The sequence below is a fragment of the Doryrhamphus excisus genome, chromosome 21, assembly GCF_030265055.1.
Source record: "Doryrhamphus excisus isolate RoL2022-K1 chromosome 21, RoL_Dexc_1.0, whole genome shotgun sequence".
NCBI lineage: Eukaryota > Metazoa > Chordata > Actinopteri > Syngnathiformes > Syngnathidae > Doryrhamphus > Doryrhamphus excisus.
Genome location: NC_080486.1, coordinates 12,304,685 through 12,321,720, shown reverse-complemented (window position 1 = coordinate 12,321,720; position 17,036 = coordinate 12,304,685). Strand labels below are relative to the sequence as shown.

General features: G+C 46.4%; 3 protein-coding genes across 30 annotated transcripts in view; 1 reads left to right on the top strand and 2 right to left on the bottom strand.

Moving 5' to 3' along the window:
- The window catches only part of LOC131108942 (dipeptidyl aminopeptidase-like protein 6), an 84,424-nt gene extending 77,291 nt beyond the window's left edge, over positions 1-7,133 (top strand). For 3 of the 5 annotated variants that reach the window (XM_058060405.1, XM_058060406.1, XM_058060408.1), the window contains 16 exons: positions 1,583-1,706; positions 1,777-1,815; positions 1,903-2,010; positions 2,092-2,183; positions 2,255-2,302; positions 2,370-2,488; positions 3,462-3,518; positions 3,951-4,058; positions 4,119-4,188; positions 4,268-4,462; positions 4,525-4,579; positions 4,663-4,762; positions 4,846-4,904; positions 4,978-5,050; positions 5,135-5,208; positions 5,787-7,131. In XM_058060405.1, coding sequence (XP_057916388.1) covers positions 1,583-1,706; positions 1,777-1,815; positions 1,903-2,010; positions 2,092-2,183; positions 2,255-2,302; positions 2,370-2,488; positions 3,462-3,518; positions 3,951-4,058; positions 4,119-4,188; positions 4,268-4,462; positions 4,525-4,579; positions 4,663-4,762; positions 4,846-4,904; positions 4,978-5,050; positions 5,135-5,208; positions 5,787-5,933 — 1,468 coding nt within the window. In that variant the 3' untranslated portion in view covers positions 5,934-7,131. Of the gene's footprint in view, positions 1-1,582; positions 1,707-1,776; positions 1,816-1,902; positions 2,011-2,091; positions 2,184-2,254; positions 2,303-2,369; positions 2,489-3,461; positions 3,519-3,950; positions 4,059-4,118; positions 4,189-4,267; positions 4,463-4,524; positions 4,580-4,662; positions 4,763-4,845; positions 4,905-4,977; positions 5,051-5,134; positions 5,209-5,786 lie in introns of all 5 variants that reach the window. The other 2 variants (XM_058060407.1, XM_058060404.1) reach the window with 2 other exon arrangements.
- Positions 1-10,014, bottom strand: part of LOC131108943 (gamma-glutamyl hydrolase-like) — a 35,292-nt gene extending 25,278 nt beyond the window's left edge. For 9 of the 16 annotated variants that reach the window (XR_009120582.1, XR_009120586.1, XR_009120584.1 and 6 more), the window contains exons 1-12: positions 9,624-10,014; positions 9,449-9,557; positions 9,315-9,365; positions 8,604-8,688; positions 8,390-8,528; positions 7,944-8,050; positions 7,750-7,840; positions 7,540-7,674; positions 5,766-6,196; positions 5,406-5,497; positions 3,425-3,482; positions 2,348-2,480 (exon numbers count right to left, since the gene is read on the bottom strand). Coding sequence is in view for 1 of the 16 variants with exons in the window: in XM_058060409.1 (XP_057916392.1) it covers positions 7,341-7,459; positions 7,540-7,674; positions 7,750-7,840; positions 7,944-8,050; positions 8,390-8,528; positions 8,604-8,688; positions 9,315-9,365; positions 9,449-9,557; positions 9,624-9,801 (1,014 nt within the window). In the remaining 15 variants the exon portion in view is untranslated. Of the gene's footprint in view, positions 1-2,057; positions 2,160-2,347; positions 2,481-3,424; positions 3,483-3,685; positions 5,068-5,405; positions 5,498-5,765; positions 6,197-7,143; positions 7,460-7,539; positions 7,675-7,749; positions 7,841-7,943; positions 8,051-8,389; positions 8,529-8,603; positions 8,689-9,314; positions 9,366-9,448; positions 9,558-9,623 lie in introns of those variants that run through there. The other 7 variants (XR_009120594.1, XR_009120585.1, XR_009120587.1 and 4 more) reach the window with 7 other exon arrangements.
- Positions 10,015-10,124: 110 nt separating this feature from the next.
- Positions 10,125-17,036, bottom strand: part of LOC131108940 (collagen alpha-1(XVIII) chain-like) — a 30,334-nt gene continuing 23,422 nt past the window's right edge. For all 9 annotated transcript variants that reach the window (XM_058060392.1, XM_058060396.1, XM_058060399.1 and 6 more), the window contains 33 exons: positions 16,794-16,970; positions 16,697-16,723; positions 16,514-16,576; positions 16,376-16,444; positions 16,251-16,304; positions 16,060-16,176; positions 15,472-15,525; positions 15,354-15,389; positions 15,156-15,290; positions 15,017-15,091; positions 14,906-14,950; positions 14,749-14,811; positions 14,634-14,669; positions 14,493-14,576; positions 14,347-14,412; positions 14,164-14,226; positions 13,541-13,627; positions 13,430-13,465; positions 13,305-13,358; positions 13,178-13,234; positions 13,043-13,102; positions 12,926-12,976; positions 12,814-12,835; positions 12,663-12,731; positions 12,582-12,598; positions 12,398-12,496; positions 12,167-12,320; positions 12,009-12,082; positions 11,800-11,928; positions 11,688-11,735; positions 11,552-11,614; positions 11,170-11,483; positions 10,125-11,096 (listed from right to left, as the gene is read on the bottom strand). In XM_058060392.1, the coding sequence (XP_057916375.1) occupies positions 10,895-11,096; positions 11,170-11,483; positions 11,552-11,614; positions 11,688-11,735; positions 11,800-11,928; positions 12,009-12,082; positions 12,167-12,320; positions 12,398-12,496; positions 12,582-12,598; positions 12,663-12,731; positions 12,814-12,835; positions 12,926-12,976; positions 13,043-13,102; positions 13,178-13,234; positions 13,305-13,358; positions 13,430-13,465; positions 13,541-13,627; positions 14,164-14,226; positions 14,347-14,412; positions 14,493-14,576; positions 14,634-14,669; positions 14,749-14,811; positions 14,906-14,950; positions 15,017-15,091; positions 15,156-15,290; positions 15,354-15,389; positions 15,472-15,525; positions 16,060-16,176; positions 16,251-16,304; positions 16,376-16,444; positions 16,514-16,576; positions 16,697-16,723; positions 16,794-16,970 (2,700 nt within the window). In that variant the 3' untranslated portion in view covers positions 10,125-10,894. The remainder of the gene's footprint in view (positions 11,097-11,169; positions 11,484-11,551; positions 11,615-11,687; positions 11,736-11,799; positions 11,929-12,008; positions 12,083-12,166; positions 12,321-12,397; positions 12,497-12,581; positions 12,599-12,662; positions 12,732-12,813; positions 12,836-12,925; positions 12,977-13,042; positions 13,103-13,177; positions 13,235-13,304; positions 13,359-13,429; positions 13,466-13,540; positions 13,628-14,163; positions 14,227-14,346; positions 14,413-14,492; positions 14,577-14,633; positions 14,670-14,748; positions 14,812-14,905; positions 14,951-15,016; positions 15,092-15,155; positions 15,291-15,353; positions 15,390-15,471; positions 15,526-16,059; positions 16,177-16,250; positions 16,305-16,375; positions 16,445-16,513; positions 16,577-16,696; positions 16,724-16,793; positions 16,971-17,036) is intronic.

The following is a 17,036-nucleotide window of genomic DNA, read 5'->3' as shown; positions in this document are numbered from 1 at the left end:
ATACATGCTGAACCTGGCGAAATTGCAAAACAAGCAATTTTGGACGTGACCGGGATTTGAACTCAGGTCCCATCGACCGTGACCCACCGCTGCTTCCAACTGCGCCATTCAGCTGGCAAGTGTGGCTGATGTTATAACGGAGGTGATGATTACGATGCATGTTGAACCTTGAGCAATAGCAAAACAAACTTAACTTGAACTTGAACATTGAACTCTGGTCCTATGACGGCAAGTGTAGGTCATTTTGCCATTTGTCCAGTTCCAACACCTATCGCAGTCATCACCTCCGTTATAACATCATGAATGTCTGCCAGCTGACTAGCTCCATTGGTAGCACCGCAGATTCATGGTGCTGGAGTACTGTGTTCAAATCCTAGTCGGTCCAAAAAAAACCAAAACAAAAATGATAGGGCGTTGCCTTCCCAGTCGGCACAAAAAGGGGTGTGAGCAACAACTGAAGTTGCCCTTACCGGGTATTGAACCTTGCTCCACTGCACCATGAATCAGCGGTGCTACCACCTGAGCCACCCAGCCGGCAAGCATGCTTGATGATATAACGGAGGTCATGAGTACGATAGGTGCTGGTGAAATGTTAAAACAAGTAACAACTGCAGCGTGCGCTGCTGGGGTTTGAACCAAGGGCTCCCACACCATGAATCAGCGGTGCTACCACCTGAGCCACCCAGCCAGCAAGCATGCTTGATGATATAATGGAGGTCATGATCATAATACATGCTGAACCTGGCGAAATTGCAAAACAAGCAACATTGGACGTGACCGGGTTTTGAACTCTGGTCCCATCGACCGTGACCCACCGCTGCTACCAACTGCGCCATTCAGCTGGCAAGTCTGGCTCATGTTATAACAGAGGTGATGATTACGATGCATGTTGAACCTTGAGCGATAGCAAAACAAGCATAACTTAACCTGTCCTGACCAGGCTTTGAACTCTGGTCCCATGGACCATGACCCACCACTGCTACCACCTGCGCCATACAGCTGGCATGTTTGGTGGATGATAGAACGGAGGTGATGCTCACGCTTGTTGAACCAGGAGCTATAGCAAAACAAACAAACTTCAGCTGACCTGACGAGGTATTGAACTCGGAGCCCATGCGCCGGGACCCACTGTTGCTACCAACTGCGCCATCCAGCCGGCAAGCTTGATGGATATTATAACAGAGGTGATTTAAAAAAAGCTTAAAAGTTTGAATGAATCCACAATTTCATTATCAGTGGATCAAACGTAATGTAGACTCAAACGCTGAACAGAGGAGTCATCTTTCTTGTAATGTCTCCCTCTGCTGGTGACGTTTAAAACGCGCATTTTAGAGGGACGAATACAAATGTATGTCCACGTTAATACTGTATTCGGGCTAAAATATATTTTTTAAAAATATGCGACATTCCTTTTCCTTCCTCACAGTGTGAGCATGAGCATGAGGGCTGCCAAGACTTTGGAGATGTGGTTCATTGAGATCCATACTGCTAAACAAGCTGTACACTGCCTACTCTGAAGTATATCTAAGCTCCCCTTGAGAGTACACCCAGTAATGGGTATATGCATTACGTTGCATGTCAGTGAGTTCTACGTGACCATGGTGAAATGGGCCACCACCACCAAACTGGCTGTCAACTGGCTGAACCGGGCGCAGAACATCTCCATGCTGACACTGTGCGAGGCCACGACGGGGGTCTGCATCAAGGTCAGTCTCGACTGTGTAAATTCGGCGCATCCGAGTTGTCCTGTGCCAAGCTGTCCTCTGTTCTCCGCAGAAACACGAGGACGAGAGCGAGGGGTGGCTTCACAGGCAGGTGAGATGCTGACGTGCATCCAAAAGCGGCTATTAATAGCTCCCGCCAGCGTGACACCTAACGCTGGAGTGCTGTCATGTCTTTTAGAACGAGAAGCCTCTGTTCTCCAAAGACGGTCTGAAGCTGTTCTTCACACGGGCCATCCCACAAGGAGGCCGTGGAAAGTTCTTCCACATCTCCATGTCCATCTCGCAGGTATGCCAGTCACTCGTATTGACATCAACATGCACATTTAATAATATTATATTCATATTTGATATTTTGCTTGACCTGCAGCCCAACACCAGCACGGACACGCTGCAGTCCATCACGTCTGGCGACTGGGACGTGACGCAAGTCCTGGCCTATGACGAAGAAAACCAGCTCATGTGAGCATCACGGATTGGTTATCGTGAATCGTTGACCGTGTTTTTACTCAAGCTTGTTTCCCGTCCTGTAGATACTTTCTGAGCACAGAAGACGGTCCCAAGCGAAGACATCTTTACAGGTATTTTGACATGTTCCTAATTCCGGCGGGAATTCTGGGTGTTACCTTTTGGCCTTTGTGTCCTCAGCGCCGACACTTTTGGCTCGTTCAACCGCCGCTGCCTGTCGTGCGGCCTGTCTGAGAGCTGCGGCTACATCGGCGGCTCCTTCTGCCACAACATGAGCTACTTCCTGCTGCACTGCCAAGGTCAGTAAAGAACAGGATGTTTGGGTACTGTACACAGAGGAAGTATAACACATACAGTGCAGCCTAGGCTTTGGCTGCCATGTTAGCAATGGTGCCGAGGAGCAGCCAGAGTTTGAAAACTAGGGCTGTATCATTTCTGCGTAATTTAATTTGCTGTTCATGTGGAAAAGTATTTCCCAGACGGAATCTCATTACAACCATTTTTTGCATTTATTTTCTGAACTATAAGTTTCTCCCGAGTGTAAGTCGCACAAGGCCACAAATGTATAATTAGGTAGAAAAAAAACCTACATAAGTCACATTTTATGTGGGTAATTTATTTTACAAACTTGTTTGTTACATCATCTTGGAAGGCAAGTTCTAACATTAATAAAAGAACATGAAAAATAAACGAACAGAATTTAATTGTTAAGTTGGGGATATTGGTGCCCTCTTGTGGCTGTCTGGTATATGTAAGTCGCAGGAACAGCCAACCAAAAAGTGTGACTTATAGTCCGGAATATACGATAATTAAAATTGTATTTGCTAACCCAAAAAGCACACATTATGATGGTAACATGTATAAAACAATGTCATTAAAGTCTCCTGTTTGGCCATTGGACACAAGCTAAGCGTTTTGTTTTTACACTTGCTCCCTTACTGTACCCAAAATGAGCCCAACCATGATTATTGTCAAATGCAAGTGAGCCTAAAAAAAACAACCAATTCTGTCCATACATTTGATTTATGTGCCGCACACAAACGCTATCATCCTCACATTGCAAGCGGCAAACACGATTCAGTCAGAATGGCTTGTGCTCCCTATTTGCTAAGAGCAGCGCTCACTTCATTTGTTTTCCAATTTTTGCCTTAAAACTTGTCAAAGCTTTGCCTCGATTGGGAAAAAGCTATTCCGCTCTGACATCTTTTATTATTGTTGTGTCACTGTTGTCTTACTAATACGATCCTGGCGTCCTGGTGCTGTTCCACGTAGGCCCAGACGTCCCGTTCCTGTCTGTTTTCAAGACACAAAGAGATGATGATGCAGAAGGTGAGTACGACCTACACACACACAGTATTTCATTTCTCTTAAGAATTCAATCATGTAGTTTCTTTTCACTAATAATAATTTACAATTGATATATTAATGGGAAGAGATGAAAGTAGAAATCAACCCAAATTATGTAGTTTTGTTTCCATAACTTGGTTGTTCTGTAACTGTCAGAACGCCACTGAACACGTTGGTTTTGTAGAGTATCATTGTTCTAATGTAACACGTAAACATTAACCTTCCACACGCCGACATAATCTGATGGTGCCTGGCAAAGGATGTTATTAAATTAGGAGCGTGTACATGCAACATCGGCATTCTGAAATCACATTACTTCCTGTACGCGTGTGTCAGGGCGACCGCAATGCTTTATTTACTCAGGTGGAAGAAAACACCACTTCAACAGTGAATTGACCATTTTGTCCTTTTCAGGTCTCGCTGAAGTCCACAAACTGGAGAGCAACGACATGCTGAGGCTGACGCTGGACGACATGCAGATGCCCATCGTGGAATACCAGGACATCAACATGGAAGACTACAGTAGGTGTCCATGTTTGACGCAGATCATTATTGGGAGTTGAATCTGTGTGTCGTCCACAGCTTTATCAATGCAGATCCTTAAACCAGCCGCCTTTGTGGAGACGTCCCACTACCCTCTGCTGCTAATCATGTAAGCTTGAAGCACACGCATGCTAACCTAACCATCACTTTGCACCGAGATGATGGTGACTGTCTCGGTGCGTATGCAGCGATGGCGTCCCCGGTGGCCAGAGCGTGTCGGAGCGCTTCCACATGGACTGGGCCACGGCGTTGGTGAGCAGCTTTGGTGCCATCGTGGTGCGCTGCGACGGGCGCGGCGGCGGATTCCAGGGTACCAACTTGCTGCACCGAATCCAGAAGAAGGTTGGCGTGCTGGAGGAGCACGACCAGAGGGACGCCATCAGGTAGGCGGTGTGTGCAGCCGACACAGGAAGGAGACAATACATTTCCTTTATTTACTTTGCAGTTTCCTCCTACAAGAGGCGTACATCGACAAGACCAGAGTGGGAGCGTTCGGAAAGGTGAGTTTACCATTTGCACCACATATTTGCTTAGACTGACTGCTGCTGCTGTTCCGACGAAACCCCCCCCCCCCGTCCCCCAGGAGTACGGAGGCTACATCACCAGCTTGTTGCTCAGCGACGACCTGTCTCCTGCCAGATGCGGTGCCGTTCTCTCGCCAATCACCGACTTTGAATTATACGGTTAGCTTTGTTTCCGTTTTGCTCAGAATTGTTTCCTTAATTGAAGAACATGCTAATTCTAACACAACTTCCTTTTCTTTCAGCATCAGCGTTTTCGGAGCGATATCTTGGAATGCCCAAGCCCGACCCGAGGGCATACACGGTAATTATGAATCATTCTCCATTGTAAAAATTCCTGCCGAAGCTAAAACAACTTTATGTATTTTTCTCCCCAGATGGCCAATCTAGCGCACCGTGCGGCTCAGTTCCTCGACAAGAAATTTCTCATCATCCATCCAACGGCAGACGGTAAGACGATGGCGTGTCTGTACATGGGATGATATAGTATTACATTGTGTCCTCCTCTTCCCACCCACCCCCTCCCCCATGTAGAAAAGGTCCATTTCCAGCATACAGCAAAACTGATTGCTCAGCTAATCCATGAAAAGGCCAACTACACGTTACAGGTATGTGGTGGTGTTACTACGGTAGCATAATGTCAGAAGTAAGAATTGGGCACGTTCCAACACTAGTATACCCTACATAGTACATAGTACATAGTACAGTGTTTTGTAAAAGTTGTACTGATGAGTTGGTGGGGCCACATAAGTAATGCCTTATTTTATGCTAGCGCTACATTTACAGAGTGATGTAAAGTAACTACCTGCTTTAATTTATTCATGCTTGTACCCCCGCCTCTGGCCCGAAGACAGCTGGGATAGGCTCCAGCAGGCCCGCGACCCTCGTGAAGATAAGCTGTAGAAAAATGAATGGAGGCCTTAACCCGCAGGAGCATGCCCAGCTAGCGGCGTGTTGTTCAAGTGCAAAGATGGCGGCGGACCGTTAAAAGGAAGACACAAATTGTCATGTAGTCATCGCTACAATGACAATGATTACAATGAGTTCTTGATCGTCTTAGTGGCCATGTCTTCCTTTAACGGTCCGCCCCCATCTTTCCAACATGCCGCTAGCTGGGCATGCTCCTGCAGGGCTTTCAACTAGCAAACAATAATGTCCAACTTACAGTCTGTTGTCGCCGTGCCAGATCTACCCGGACGAAGGCCACTTCATCCACAACGAGGGCACCAAGCAGCACCTCAGCCAGTCGCTGGTCAACTTCTTTGAGGAATGCTTCAGGCTCCCGGAGCGGCTCCCGGACGAGGTAGATGAAGAGAATGAAGACGAAGGTTAGCTTGACCGATGCACCCGCACACCCCGCCTCGTACAAAAACCCACCCAGACCCGGTCAGTCCGTCAACATGTCCAAGCACAAGAATGGTGTCCTCAAGATTATGCAACCGCAGCATGCTGGACTTGAGACTGCCTCCGGAGCAGCCGAGGATCTCCTCCCATCGCTCATCATCTTCTGTCTTTGGAGTACGAGTGACACTGTGGAATACGCTGAACCGTTCACGTGCGGCATGATGGACGAGCCCCCGAGCAGCAGGACTGGCGCTGCGGAAGGAAAGGAACATCATTCAAACTTGTACCATAATTGGCAAGGAAAAAATAAATCATACCTGGTCGGTAGCGTTCATGAAACTCTGTGGATACAGGAAGTGTCGCTGTTTTCTAACGTTGTGATGAACTTTCCATGTTGGACTGTGCTTTTTGTCGATGTATGTAAAGTAGCACACAAGCACCCACCAGGTTATCCAAGCCTTTTGTTTCCACTGTGTCGCCATCTTTAACCGGATACTACTTCCTTTTCTCGTTTCACTCACCTTACTGCCTTACTTTGACCCCCCCCCCCCACAAAAATACTACAAGTAAAGCGAGCAAGCACATTAGCAACTATCGCCAGGCGACTCTTTGAAAAGCTCAAACTTCAATTGTTATCGTTTGTGCTGTATAATATTCCCGGGAATATCCTTGCAAAAACCGAATTTGAACGTTGTAAAGTATATTTTTTAAACGCAAGCCTTTTGGCTATGTGACGTGAACTAGCACAATGCTATAAAATGTACAGAATCTGCATGGTTAGTAGACAAAATGGCCTAATTTATATTTGTAGCAAATACAGCACTGCTTAGAATGCTAACAATAAAATGCTAACCCTAAAATAAACAATGATTGAGGCGCATTTAACCATTTTCGTTCCATTGCATGTCTTTGCGTTGAACTCCGGTTTGACATCTTGAATGTTCTTTAATGGGTAGCATCAATGACATTTCTGGTTGTACTGTGATTGATGTGTAAATGTTATTTTATTCTGGAAAAAATGCTTTTATCCGATTATTTGTGCATTTCAGCTGCTTTTACCCGAGGTTACATCCAACTATACACTTACGGGCTTAAAGTTGAATATAATAAAAGGTAAAAGGCCACGAACTGCATCAGTTTTGTTTTTACCGAAAAGACGACAAAAGAAAATGGAGGTTATAATAAAGACTGACTCTGCCTTCGATGTTTTGGACTGTTTAATTTGACAAAAATCAGTAACAGCAATCAAATGATTATTAAAGAATTTACAATACAATTACATTTGAGAAATATCATTAGCATGTGTCATATTTGATTGAAATTCATGCTAAATTAAGTTTAAAAAAATTACAATCAAAGAAATTGCTAATAATTTAAATCAGGTTTTTTGTTTGGCTTAAAAGTAATAGACTTGCTCGAAGGCACTCGTCTTATGGGTTTTCACCGGACTAAAGTTGTATACGAGTGCTTGGGCCTCCGCATCCTCTGACGCAAAGCTGTGATAATTCTTCCTGGCTGTTAGGAGACGCAATAACGTTTGTTTTTTTTAAAGCAATACGCAACCCCGCGATGAAAGAGTAGAGCAGATGTCCTACCTTCTCCCACAAAGAACTCGGCCATGAAGAAGGTGACCTGGACGGCAGAGGGGCTGTGAGCGATGTACGGCTTCCTCCACTCGAATGCGTTCTTCTCCGGGTGCCACTGGGTGCCGTAAATTGGGTAGTGGAACGCTGAGTGGGGAAAAACAAGTTTCAAGGCTTGGAAGTGGAAGAGATGAATGAATGAATGAAGTGTGTTCTTTCTACCTTCAATTGTGGACAAAAAATCTGTTTTTCCGTCTGTGTTTGTGGAGAGAACTTTATAAAACGTCTTCAGTGCTTGGGTTGCGTTGAACGCCTTGAAAAGGAAACAGACTCTCAGATGTTACATGGACAAAACCATAGTGGCAACATATCCTAATTCTTAATATTGTAATTCCTGTGGTGAATAAGGAACGTACCTCTACAGCCAAACTCCAGCGGTGGGAGTTCTCGGTCAGAGGCTCCAACGCCAAAGCGTCCATGAGTTCAGCCGGGAAACCTTGGAACATTCTGCTGTCTTTGGCCTCTGGGAAAAAGATCATATTATTATTTTTGGTTTTCTGGTAAAAATACATGATGCACAAGGTGGGTAGTTTGTGTCACTTTGGTTGGCGGCACCTCAGTGTGAATGGAAGCTAGCGGGGTTAGCTTGGTTTAGCATGCTAGTGTGGTTACGTGCGTGACTCGGGCTAGATGAGTATATCTTCAACGCTTTAATGTAAGGGGCGGTTCTCAATGCGGGAAGTTGCAAAATAGAAGAAGTCTTGAACGAGTTATGTTGTTTATTTTTGTTATTATATAATCACCATTTGGATGGTTATATTTATGATTATTATTTACGTATGCATGTCCCCAAGAGCCATACCTTGAGTGAAGCTGAGCGGTAAGGACACGCCCCTTGTGTCCGTCTCCGTCAGCAGTGAAACACCATTGGTCAGCAACAGCAGCTGCTCGAACCCCAGGCAGGTGCCCCAAATAGGGAAGTAATCTCCTCTCTTATTGGCCTACAACGTCAGATGACAAGACACGTTGACTTCCATCTAAAGAATATGCATATGCCGTCTTTGTGTCACATTCACCTCAATGGCCATCTCATAGAAGAACTTTGCACTCCTTTGGTAGCCTGATGAGAAGATGCTGGCCGCTCCTCCAGGGTAAAGAACACTGTTGACACCACAAGGCAGCATTTTTTTTTTTTACTTTCCATCTTTGACCATGACCATTTTTTTGCACTAGATCTTTAAAAACAGCATAATGATCTTTGACATCATTTTTGCAGTACATCCTCAAAAACAACAGAGCACTCAGTCATATACAAGATTTATATTTTTGCAGTAGGTCATCTGAAACAGCACAGCGCTCCTGTCGTAGAGGATCTATGATTAGTATTTTCACAGACAAGTGTTTCTCATATTCAGAATTATTTTTCGAACCCCAAAAATTAATCTGGCACTACCTATTAAGAATAGAAATGTGCACATTTAGGCACATTCAGGGGGAGACTCTTATTTTCAAAAACTCTTACTTTGAAAGCACCGGTTCCGGTGTGTGTGAGTGTTACAATGGGTAATGCTCTAAGCCCATCTTAAAAAGACATAGAAACATGAAGTTTGTCAATATCAAAAACGACGTTATACTTTTTTATATATATTTATACTTCTTTTCCTAAAAGAGGCGATTAGGCAGCTCCCCACTAATGCATTCGGCTTCAATCAGGTGATTTTAATAAGTATAGTAATAACCAATTGAAAGGGTCTTTACAGTATGCCATGAAAGGTGGAGTTAATTACCCGTTAATTGAGTTGAATAGTCTCCTATATTCCTCATCAGTCTGGTTGATCCTGTAGCAAACACACAAGGAATGTTAAATGTTGACTAATAAATACATTTCAAAGTTTGGACGAGTTAAATGATAAAGACGTACATAATAGGGACCACCCTGGCACCCGCTGACTCCAGGAACTTGACGTAAGAGGCAGCAATATAAGACGTTTGATTCTCTACCGGTGTGAAAAGGTCCTGTGCCAGGATACCTTTCAAATGCAAACTCCGTTAAAGACGTCGAGTGAAAGAGCGGAGTCATTCGGTGCTAAACTCACCTATGATGGGGTTGTCATTCCGGCTGGTTGTGGTGGTAGTGGTGGAGTAGAGCGGCAACAACGCCAGATAAACGCCAACGAAAAGCACAAACATGATTCGAAAAGTGCAGCACGACCGTTTGGTCCTCCCGCAAAAGCAGCGTCTCTCGGCGGCCTCCAAGTCGTCAATAAAAGCCATCCGAATTCATCCAGCGGAGGGAGGACGTGGCCAAAATAATCAATAGTTTGAAGGATATTCACCTTCGGACTTTCAACCCTTGCCGCCATTTCTCCTCCTTCTCCGCCTGTCAAGCTCGTGAAGGCACTTCCGGTAACACAATGATTCAGGGGACAATCATTTTAATTTGGCTAAATTCACTAATTAAAATTACAACTCTACGCGTTTTTCACAATTTGACCATTGTAAGTTAAATTTTAAAAATGTATTGCAATTCAACCCAGTGAGATATTCAGTGTAGATGCCTATAACAGAAAACAAACAGACGCTCGTGTTTTGAAAGAAAAAACTTTATTGAACCAAGCACCAACACATTTGTTTTTCTACATTTTACTTTTCAGCATGAAAAAACATCGCTAGTTAAAATGTTTAAAAGTCCAGTATCATGTAAATACTGGCGTCCCCCACCCCGAAAATAAACATTTGAACTCAGCTCCATTTTCAATCTACTAAAACACAAAAGTACAAAAAAGAAAGAGACACAACATGAGACAAATAATAAAAAAAAAGATAAATTACATTCTTAGATCTTTTGATTTCATGTTTATGTGCTGTGACGGTATAAATAATTCACTGGATTTAAATTAAATAGCCTATCGAGATTAAAAAAAAACATTCTAGAAAATAAACAATGAAGTACAGTGCATTTCAATTTGGTGGTCACTGGAGGGGCAAACAAAATGTAAATAGTGGAAAAGAAGCTTTGGCCATTTCAATATTAATACTGTTTTTAAAAAATCTCCATGACAACCTGTAAACATGACCCTCCTCGTGGAGACACATCCATCCTCAGGGGGGGACAATTTGGGGGGAATATGACTTACGTCAATTGGTCTCTTGGAAAAAAAGATGCTGCATAGATTAAGCTCACATCTAGCACATTCCCGACAGAATGATGGCTACAACTAAGTGAAAACTGGCCCTGCATGAATGCTTCATTATATGTGCCAAAGGGACGATCCGTCAAGGCACAAACGGGACGATTCCAGCCTCACGGCGTACGTGAGCGCCTCAAAGGCCACAACACATCTCTGTCCGTGACGGCGCGGCGTCGCTAAGGGTTCTTGTGGGTCTCCACGCAAAGGACGATGTACTCGTTGGAGCAGCTCCGCGTCTCCTGGCCCAGGAGCAGCCCGGAGGTCAGGCAGGAGGACTGGCCCGTGACGGACACGTGGTCGGCCCGCCAGGTCTCGCAGTGCTTGTCCACCACGCGCATCCCCCTGCTGGTGGAGCCGTGCCAGATGCTCTTCTGAGGCCTGTCAAGACACCATAACAACTACTTGCAGTTTGTTCACGAAAAAGAAAACGGGCGGGAGGAAGTTTACTGACCAGAAGGGGTCGGCTAGAACATCCCGTCCATCAAAGGAATAAATGGGTATCCTGGTATTGATGGCGCCCCCTTCGCCGCTAAAGATGGACCTCCAGTTCCTGAACAGCACGTCCCCCCTGAGGTTGGTCACGGGCAGAGTGTCCCTGAAGCCGGGGTAGACCACGTGGACCAGGTCCTGCTTGCCGGAGGAGATGAAGGCTCGGTAGTTGTGGGGCAGGCCCATGGCTTTGGCCTGCTGGTAGCACAGCTGGTCGGCGTTGTCCAGGCCCGTCATGTCGCCCGAGTGGGGCTGGTTGAGCGCCACCAGGTTGAGCTGCGACGAGAGGGGTGAAGTTAGCGGAGCCGCGGAATGAACAAACACCTCGTTAGCGCTTAGCTTACTCTGTCTTTAGACGAAGGCACACGCTTGATTGTGTCGGCTTTGATCTGCTGTGCAGCCCGAGGCTAAGCAAGAAAGGCATGTTGAGTTATGGCAATATTTTGACAATATATCAAATACTGGAGGGGGGGGGGGTACCTCAGTTTGTGTTATGATGTTACTGGAATGGTAGACCAGGCTGCCAAGCTAGAAAAGGGAAAGGCCTCTGTTACATTTCACCCAAAAAACATTACATTTATATTTATATTACCTGTATCTCCTTCCATCCCTGAGAGACCTTGAGGAAGAGACTTCCTGTCCCAGTGACAAAGACCAGCGTCCCCTCTGCGTCCCTGAATGTCTTTTGCATCATCGCCTCCATGGTGGCGAAGGTTTTCACCTATTTAGGAAAAAGATATGATAAGTAAATCATGCAGTTTGAGGCAAGATGAGAGATTTGCTGACAACAATTCGACATACAGTAGCGGAGCCTCCTGAGGGTCCACGTGGTCCAGGAGGTCCAGGTGGTCCAGGCGGGCCGGAATAAGTCAAAGCTGTCACAACACAAAATGACATAATTGAATATTAAAGAAATGATTCATATTCACAGTTGGATGTAAAGAGGATGATTGACACACCGTTTCCACCTGAGCCTGAACCTGAGCCGTACGGCGACACTGAGTGACCCCCCGGAGGGCCTGGTGGCCCAGGTGGTCCAGGAGGTCCAACGCCTGGGGCGCCAGGTGCCCCGCGGGGACCAGGAGGGCCGACCACCGACTCCCCTTTGAGTCCCTGAAACACGTGAAGGGGATGTCATGGCCTGGTTTGTCAATTCAATGTGACTGTGTTGCCATGGAAACATCACTCACCACCAGGCCTTGTCTCCCGGGGCTGCCTGGTTGCCCAGGTGACCCTGCATCTCCCCTCTGGCCTTTCTCTCCTGCGATGCCTTGGTCGCCCTTCATTCCCTGACGTCACACACATTCTATTAGACTTCTTTGGCTTCAAGAAAAAATGGCTTCAACAAAAAATGTTCAAAAGAAAAAGACTTACCCGTCCTTTTTGATAATCTATGTGGAGAGAAAACAATTAATCACACTATAACAATTTTTTTGGGGATATTTTGGTTCTCACCAGGTGGCGCCGGGATGCCGGGAAGTCCTCGCTCGCCCTTTTCTCCTTTCTGTCCATTCTGACATTGGCCTTTGGGGACAGAGAATCAAACTTCTTATTGAGTGTGCATGGCAATGTGCTGCCGTGTCCTGAATGCACCGTCACCACGTACCGATCGGCAAGCTTCCGTTGAGCTGAAACATCAACACATTATACTTGTTATATGAGAGACCATTGCCAGCTTCCAGATAAATGTCATTTTGTAGGAATGAACGTGGGCTTACAGGCACTTTGCAGAACGGCCTGGGAGGGATGGGGAACACGGTCTGCAGGGGCTGCGGGAGAGAACACAGTTATTGACGACTCCACGATTTATCAAGCATTTTGGAGCCTTTTCTTACTCCTCTCTGGTATCGGAATATCCCGGGACGGCCCGGCGGTCCAGGAGGCCCTGGACGTCCCTGTGGGATGACATAAGACATTGATGGTGGTGTTGCTTTCAGGGTGTTTCAGGCACATGATGGCGTGTCACTCACAGGCTGGCCCACTGAGTCTCCTTTCTCTCCCTTGGGTCCCATCACACCAGCACGCCCCTACATCATCACCATAGGCTTAGAATACATGTTGTGCTTGAGACAAGTGTGATGATGTACTTTGACTTACAGGTCTTCCCGGAAAGCCAAATTCGCCCTTTGGCCCCGGCATTCCGATAGGTCCCTGTTTTGGAATGGGGTAAACAATCAAGTAAATCAAATCAGTAAACAACAAGACCTTTTTTATTTACTTACTGATGCTCCAGCCGGTCCTCTTGCACCGCTATCGCCCTGAAAAAGTACATTTTCTTTCATTATTGGGACGTATTTGACAGCTACACATACACAGTCGGCTGCAGAACTCACCTTGTCCCCTTTAGGTCCAATTACACCCGCCAGGCTTGACATTGATCCATCACCAGCGATGATCATTCCCGGCTCGCCCTTTTCACCCTGCGCATACACCAATGCAAACCGTGGATGCTTGAATATGTATGGAGGTTCCACTGACGTCACCGCAACCCAGACTTCCTGATATGGGCATGCCCAGTTGAGCAATGGCCCCCAGCAAATGTTTCCAAAGCTAATTTTGTTTAGTTGAGGCAAGTATCAGACAGAAGTGGTTGGATGCTAGTGTGGTTAACATTTGCCCCACTTTTTAATGTTATGTTTTATTTGATGTATGGCATCTATTAAAGTGAAAAAAACTTACAGTGTATACACAACAAGTGCTTCTTGGAGACACACACTCATTAGCATTAAAGCTACAGACACACAAAACGGTGTGTTCCCAGTTCTAATACATTATCATGGCAACCTTGTTAACTTCTATGAGACTCTATGATACTCTGGCACCACCTTGTGGTCATAAGCTGTATTGCTGTTACTGCAATCCTGTCCAAACTTCAACGGATGTTTTGTTGCTTTCTTGCATTAAGTGCAGTGGAGTGCGTTACCAGTGGAGAAGGTGCGTGTGGCGGGGCGCTTACCTTGAGTCCCGCTGGTCCCTGAAGACCTTGCAGTCCAGTGTCTCCCTTAGGACCCGGCTGTCCCTGCACATGAAAGGAACATCACGACACGTTGTCCTACATAAGTCCATGTGCTCGTTTGGACCGTCGTCTGTCAGCCACAGCTGTGTTCTGATCCGTGTCTTATTGTCATGTGACACTCACTGCGAGTCCCTGAGCCTCCAAAATCCCTGAGAAGTTGTAGACGCCATCTGTGTCGTTAAGGAGGAGCTGAGGAGAGACCAGCTGCAGTGAGGGATCGTGTCTAAAGCGACGACAGTAAACTGGTCTTGAGTCATTTTGTGACTTACATCCTGGAGGTTGGTGACGAGACCTGGTGGCCCAGGAGGTCCTGGTGGGCCAGGTAGACTGAGCCCGTCCCGTCCTGGCTCTCCCTAAAAACCCAAGATGTCAGCATTCCACTTGCGTAAAATGACTTTGTGTGCTTTTACCTTCAGTCCTGTAGCGCCAACGTCTCCTTTAGGACCCTGAACACAACACAAGAGCATTCATTAATGATGATAGGCTGTGTTGTGGTTTTGGGATTGTGCTGGCCCACTCCCTAACCTCTGAACCTCTCGCCCCCTGTGGTCCTGTTGGCCCGGGTGGACCTGCAACTCCGAGTTCGCCCTGCACACGGCAAGAACACACACTCATTATCACGCCAGCACACGTGATGATGATGACAACATGGACACATGATTTAGTCAACTGGACCCCGGACCTTAAGACCTGGCTCTCCTGGAGGACCCTGCAGACCTTCTTCACCCTGAAAGACACAACCAAATCCACATAAGTCCGACTACTTGTTACCCTAATGGGGGTGCTTCTATACCTTGGCTCCCTGAACTCCTGGCACTCCCGGATGTCCTGATCCAAAACCACTCAGCAGTCCCGACCCTTCCAGGTCCTGCAAAGGTTCACACAGGTTACCAACAGTTTTCAATTCAAATGTTCTCCGGTTTGAAATGGACCTCAAAGTCAAGGGGAAATCCTCTCGCCGGTGGACCGGGCGGTCCAGGGGGACCGGGTGGACCCCTGGGGCCGGATCTCCCCTCTGGGCCCTCTGGTCCTGGAAGTCCCGGAAAGCCTTGTGGGCCTTGATCTCCCTGAATGAGGACAAAACATTAGAAACAACAGAAGAACACGGAACAAAGGATGAGCAGCATCACCTTTAGTCCTGGTCCACCGCCCTGTCCGGGTTCTCCCTGGTTGGTTCATGCAATTGCAAAAATGTTATTTCTCATTTGTTTTTTTTGACAGATGAAAAAAAGACAGATGAAACCTCACCTTGTCTCCTTTCTCTCCAGCAGGTCCTTGCTCTCCATCCTTTCCATCTACTCCCTGAAAGACACACAACATTATTATTATGATTATTATTATTATGATTATAATGATTGGCTTTATCCAGTTGGGTGGTTGCAGTTTGCTATTGGATGTTTTTGCCTCGCAACAAGCGATGTAAGCAGGAAGAAAAGAATTTGAGCATTAAAAACTGAATCCAGCTTTTGGGGCTTTCACAGCCCAAAAGCCCATTCATTGAGTTAGTTGAAGCCTTTAATGAGAGGAAAGACACATTTCCCCCAAAGGTGCTGCTGTCCGGTCCATGTTCTGGTGTTGGGACCGTACCAAGAGGCCAAACATGAACAAACATGCACTTTTTTAATCATAAAAGTTGGGGGAAATTGTGCCTTTCTGGTCCATTCAATGTGATGGAACCCAGTGGTGATACCTGACCAGAGCCAGAACCAGAACCGGAGCCGCTAAACGACACGTCCTGGAAAAGTGAGCACCAGGAGACTGAAGACTCGGTTTGCATTTCAACGTCTAGACTTTGTCAACATGCAAAAAAAAAATGATACAGGTTGTTGGACTTACAGGAAGTCCGGATTCTCCTTTCTCTCCATCTTTCCCAGCGGGTCCAGGTGGTCCAGGAATGACGGCCTCAGACGAGGCTCCAGGGGGGCCTCGGGGTCCTGGAGGGCCGGGTGGTCCCTAATAAAGCACAGTTAATAATAAAACTCGTAATGTGTAAAGAAACGCTGATGATGTTTGTGAAGAGGGCTCACTCGGATGATGTCTGCATCTCCATCAAAGTCCTCCAAGCCGGATCCTGAACCCTCCTGAGGAGCACCAAGCAGGAATCACACAAAATAATCAATTGATTATTATTAAGCTTAAAAAAGGGCCTTACCAGGAAGGACAGGCGTCCTGGAGGTCCGGGAGGTCCTGGTAGGCCAGGCATTCCAACCCCAGTATCGCCCTGCCAAGAATGAAAAGAAATGGATGATTGTGTGTTTATTTTTGCAAGGAATCAAAAACTAAAATGTACCTTTTCCCCTTTCGGTCCAGGCTCTCCTTGAAGCCCTGGAAATCCCGGAATGCCATTTTCTCCCTGAGAACAACAGGATCTCATGTCAAGACTAAACTATCAGAAGTCAAGTGAAAGCACAATGTCGCCCTCTAGTGGCAAAAAGCGCGTGTTGCGTTAATACCAAATAGGTCATTTACTTACAAGAGCGCCAGTTTCCCCTTTGCTTCCCTACAAAATAATTTCACAACATGTTCAGTTGGTTTTCTGGTACAGAAACAAAGTAAAATATGGAACATACAGGCTGGCCGTCCTTCCCTGCAGCTCCAGGTGGGCCTGGAGGGCCCTGAGGTCCCGGTGGACCGCTAGGTCCAGGCTCGGCTCCGGATCCAGAGCCATGTCCTGGAGGGCCGGTGGGTCCTGGGGGCCCTGGTGGACCCGGTTCGCCTCTGTCGCCTTTTATCGGTGTGGTTGGCACCTGCAAGGACTGAACAATTAGTAACAAACACACTGAACATGCCGAAATAATCAATTCTTCATCAAA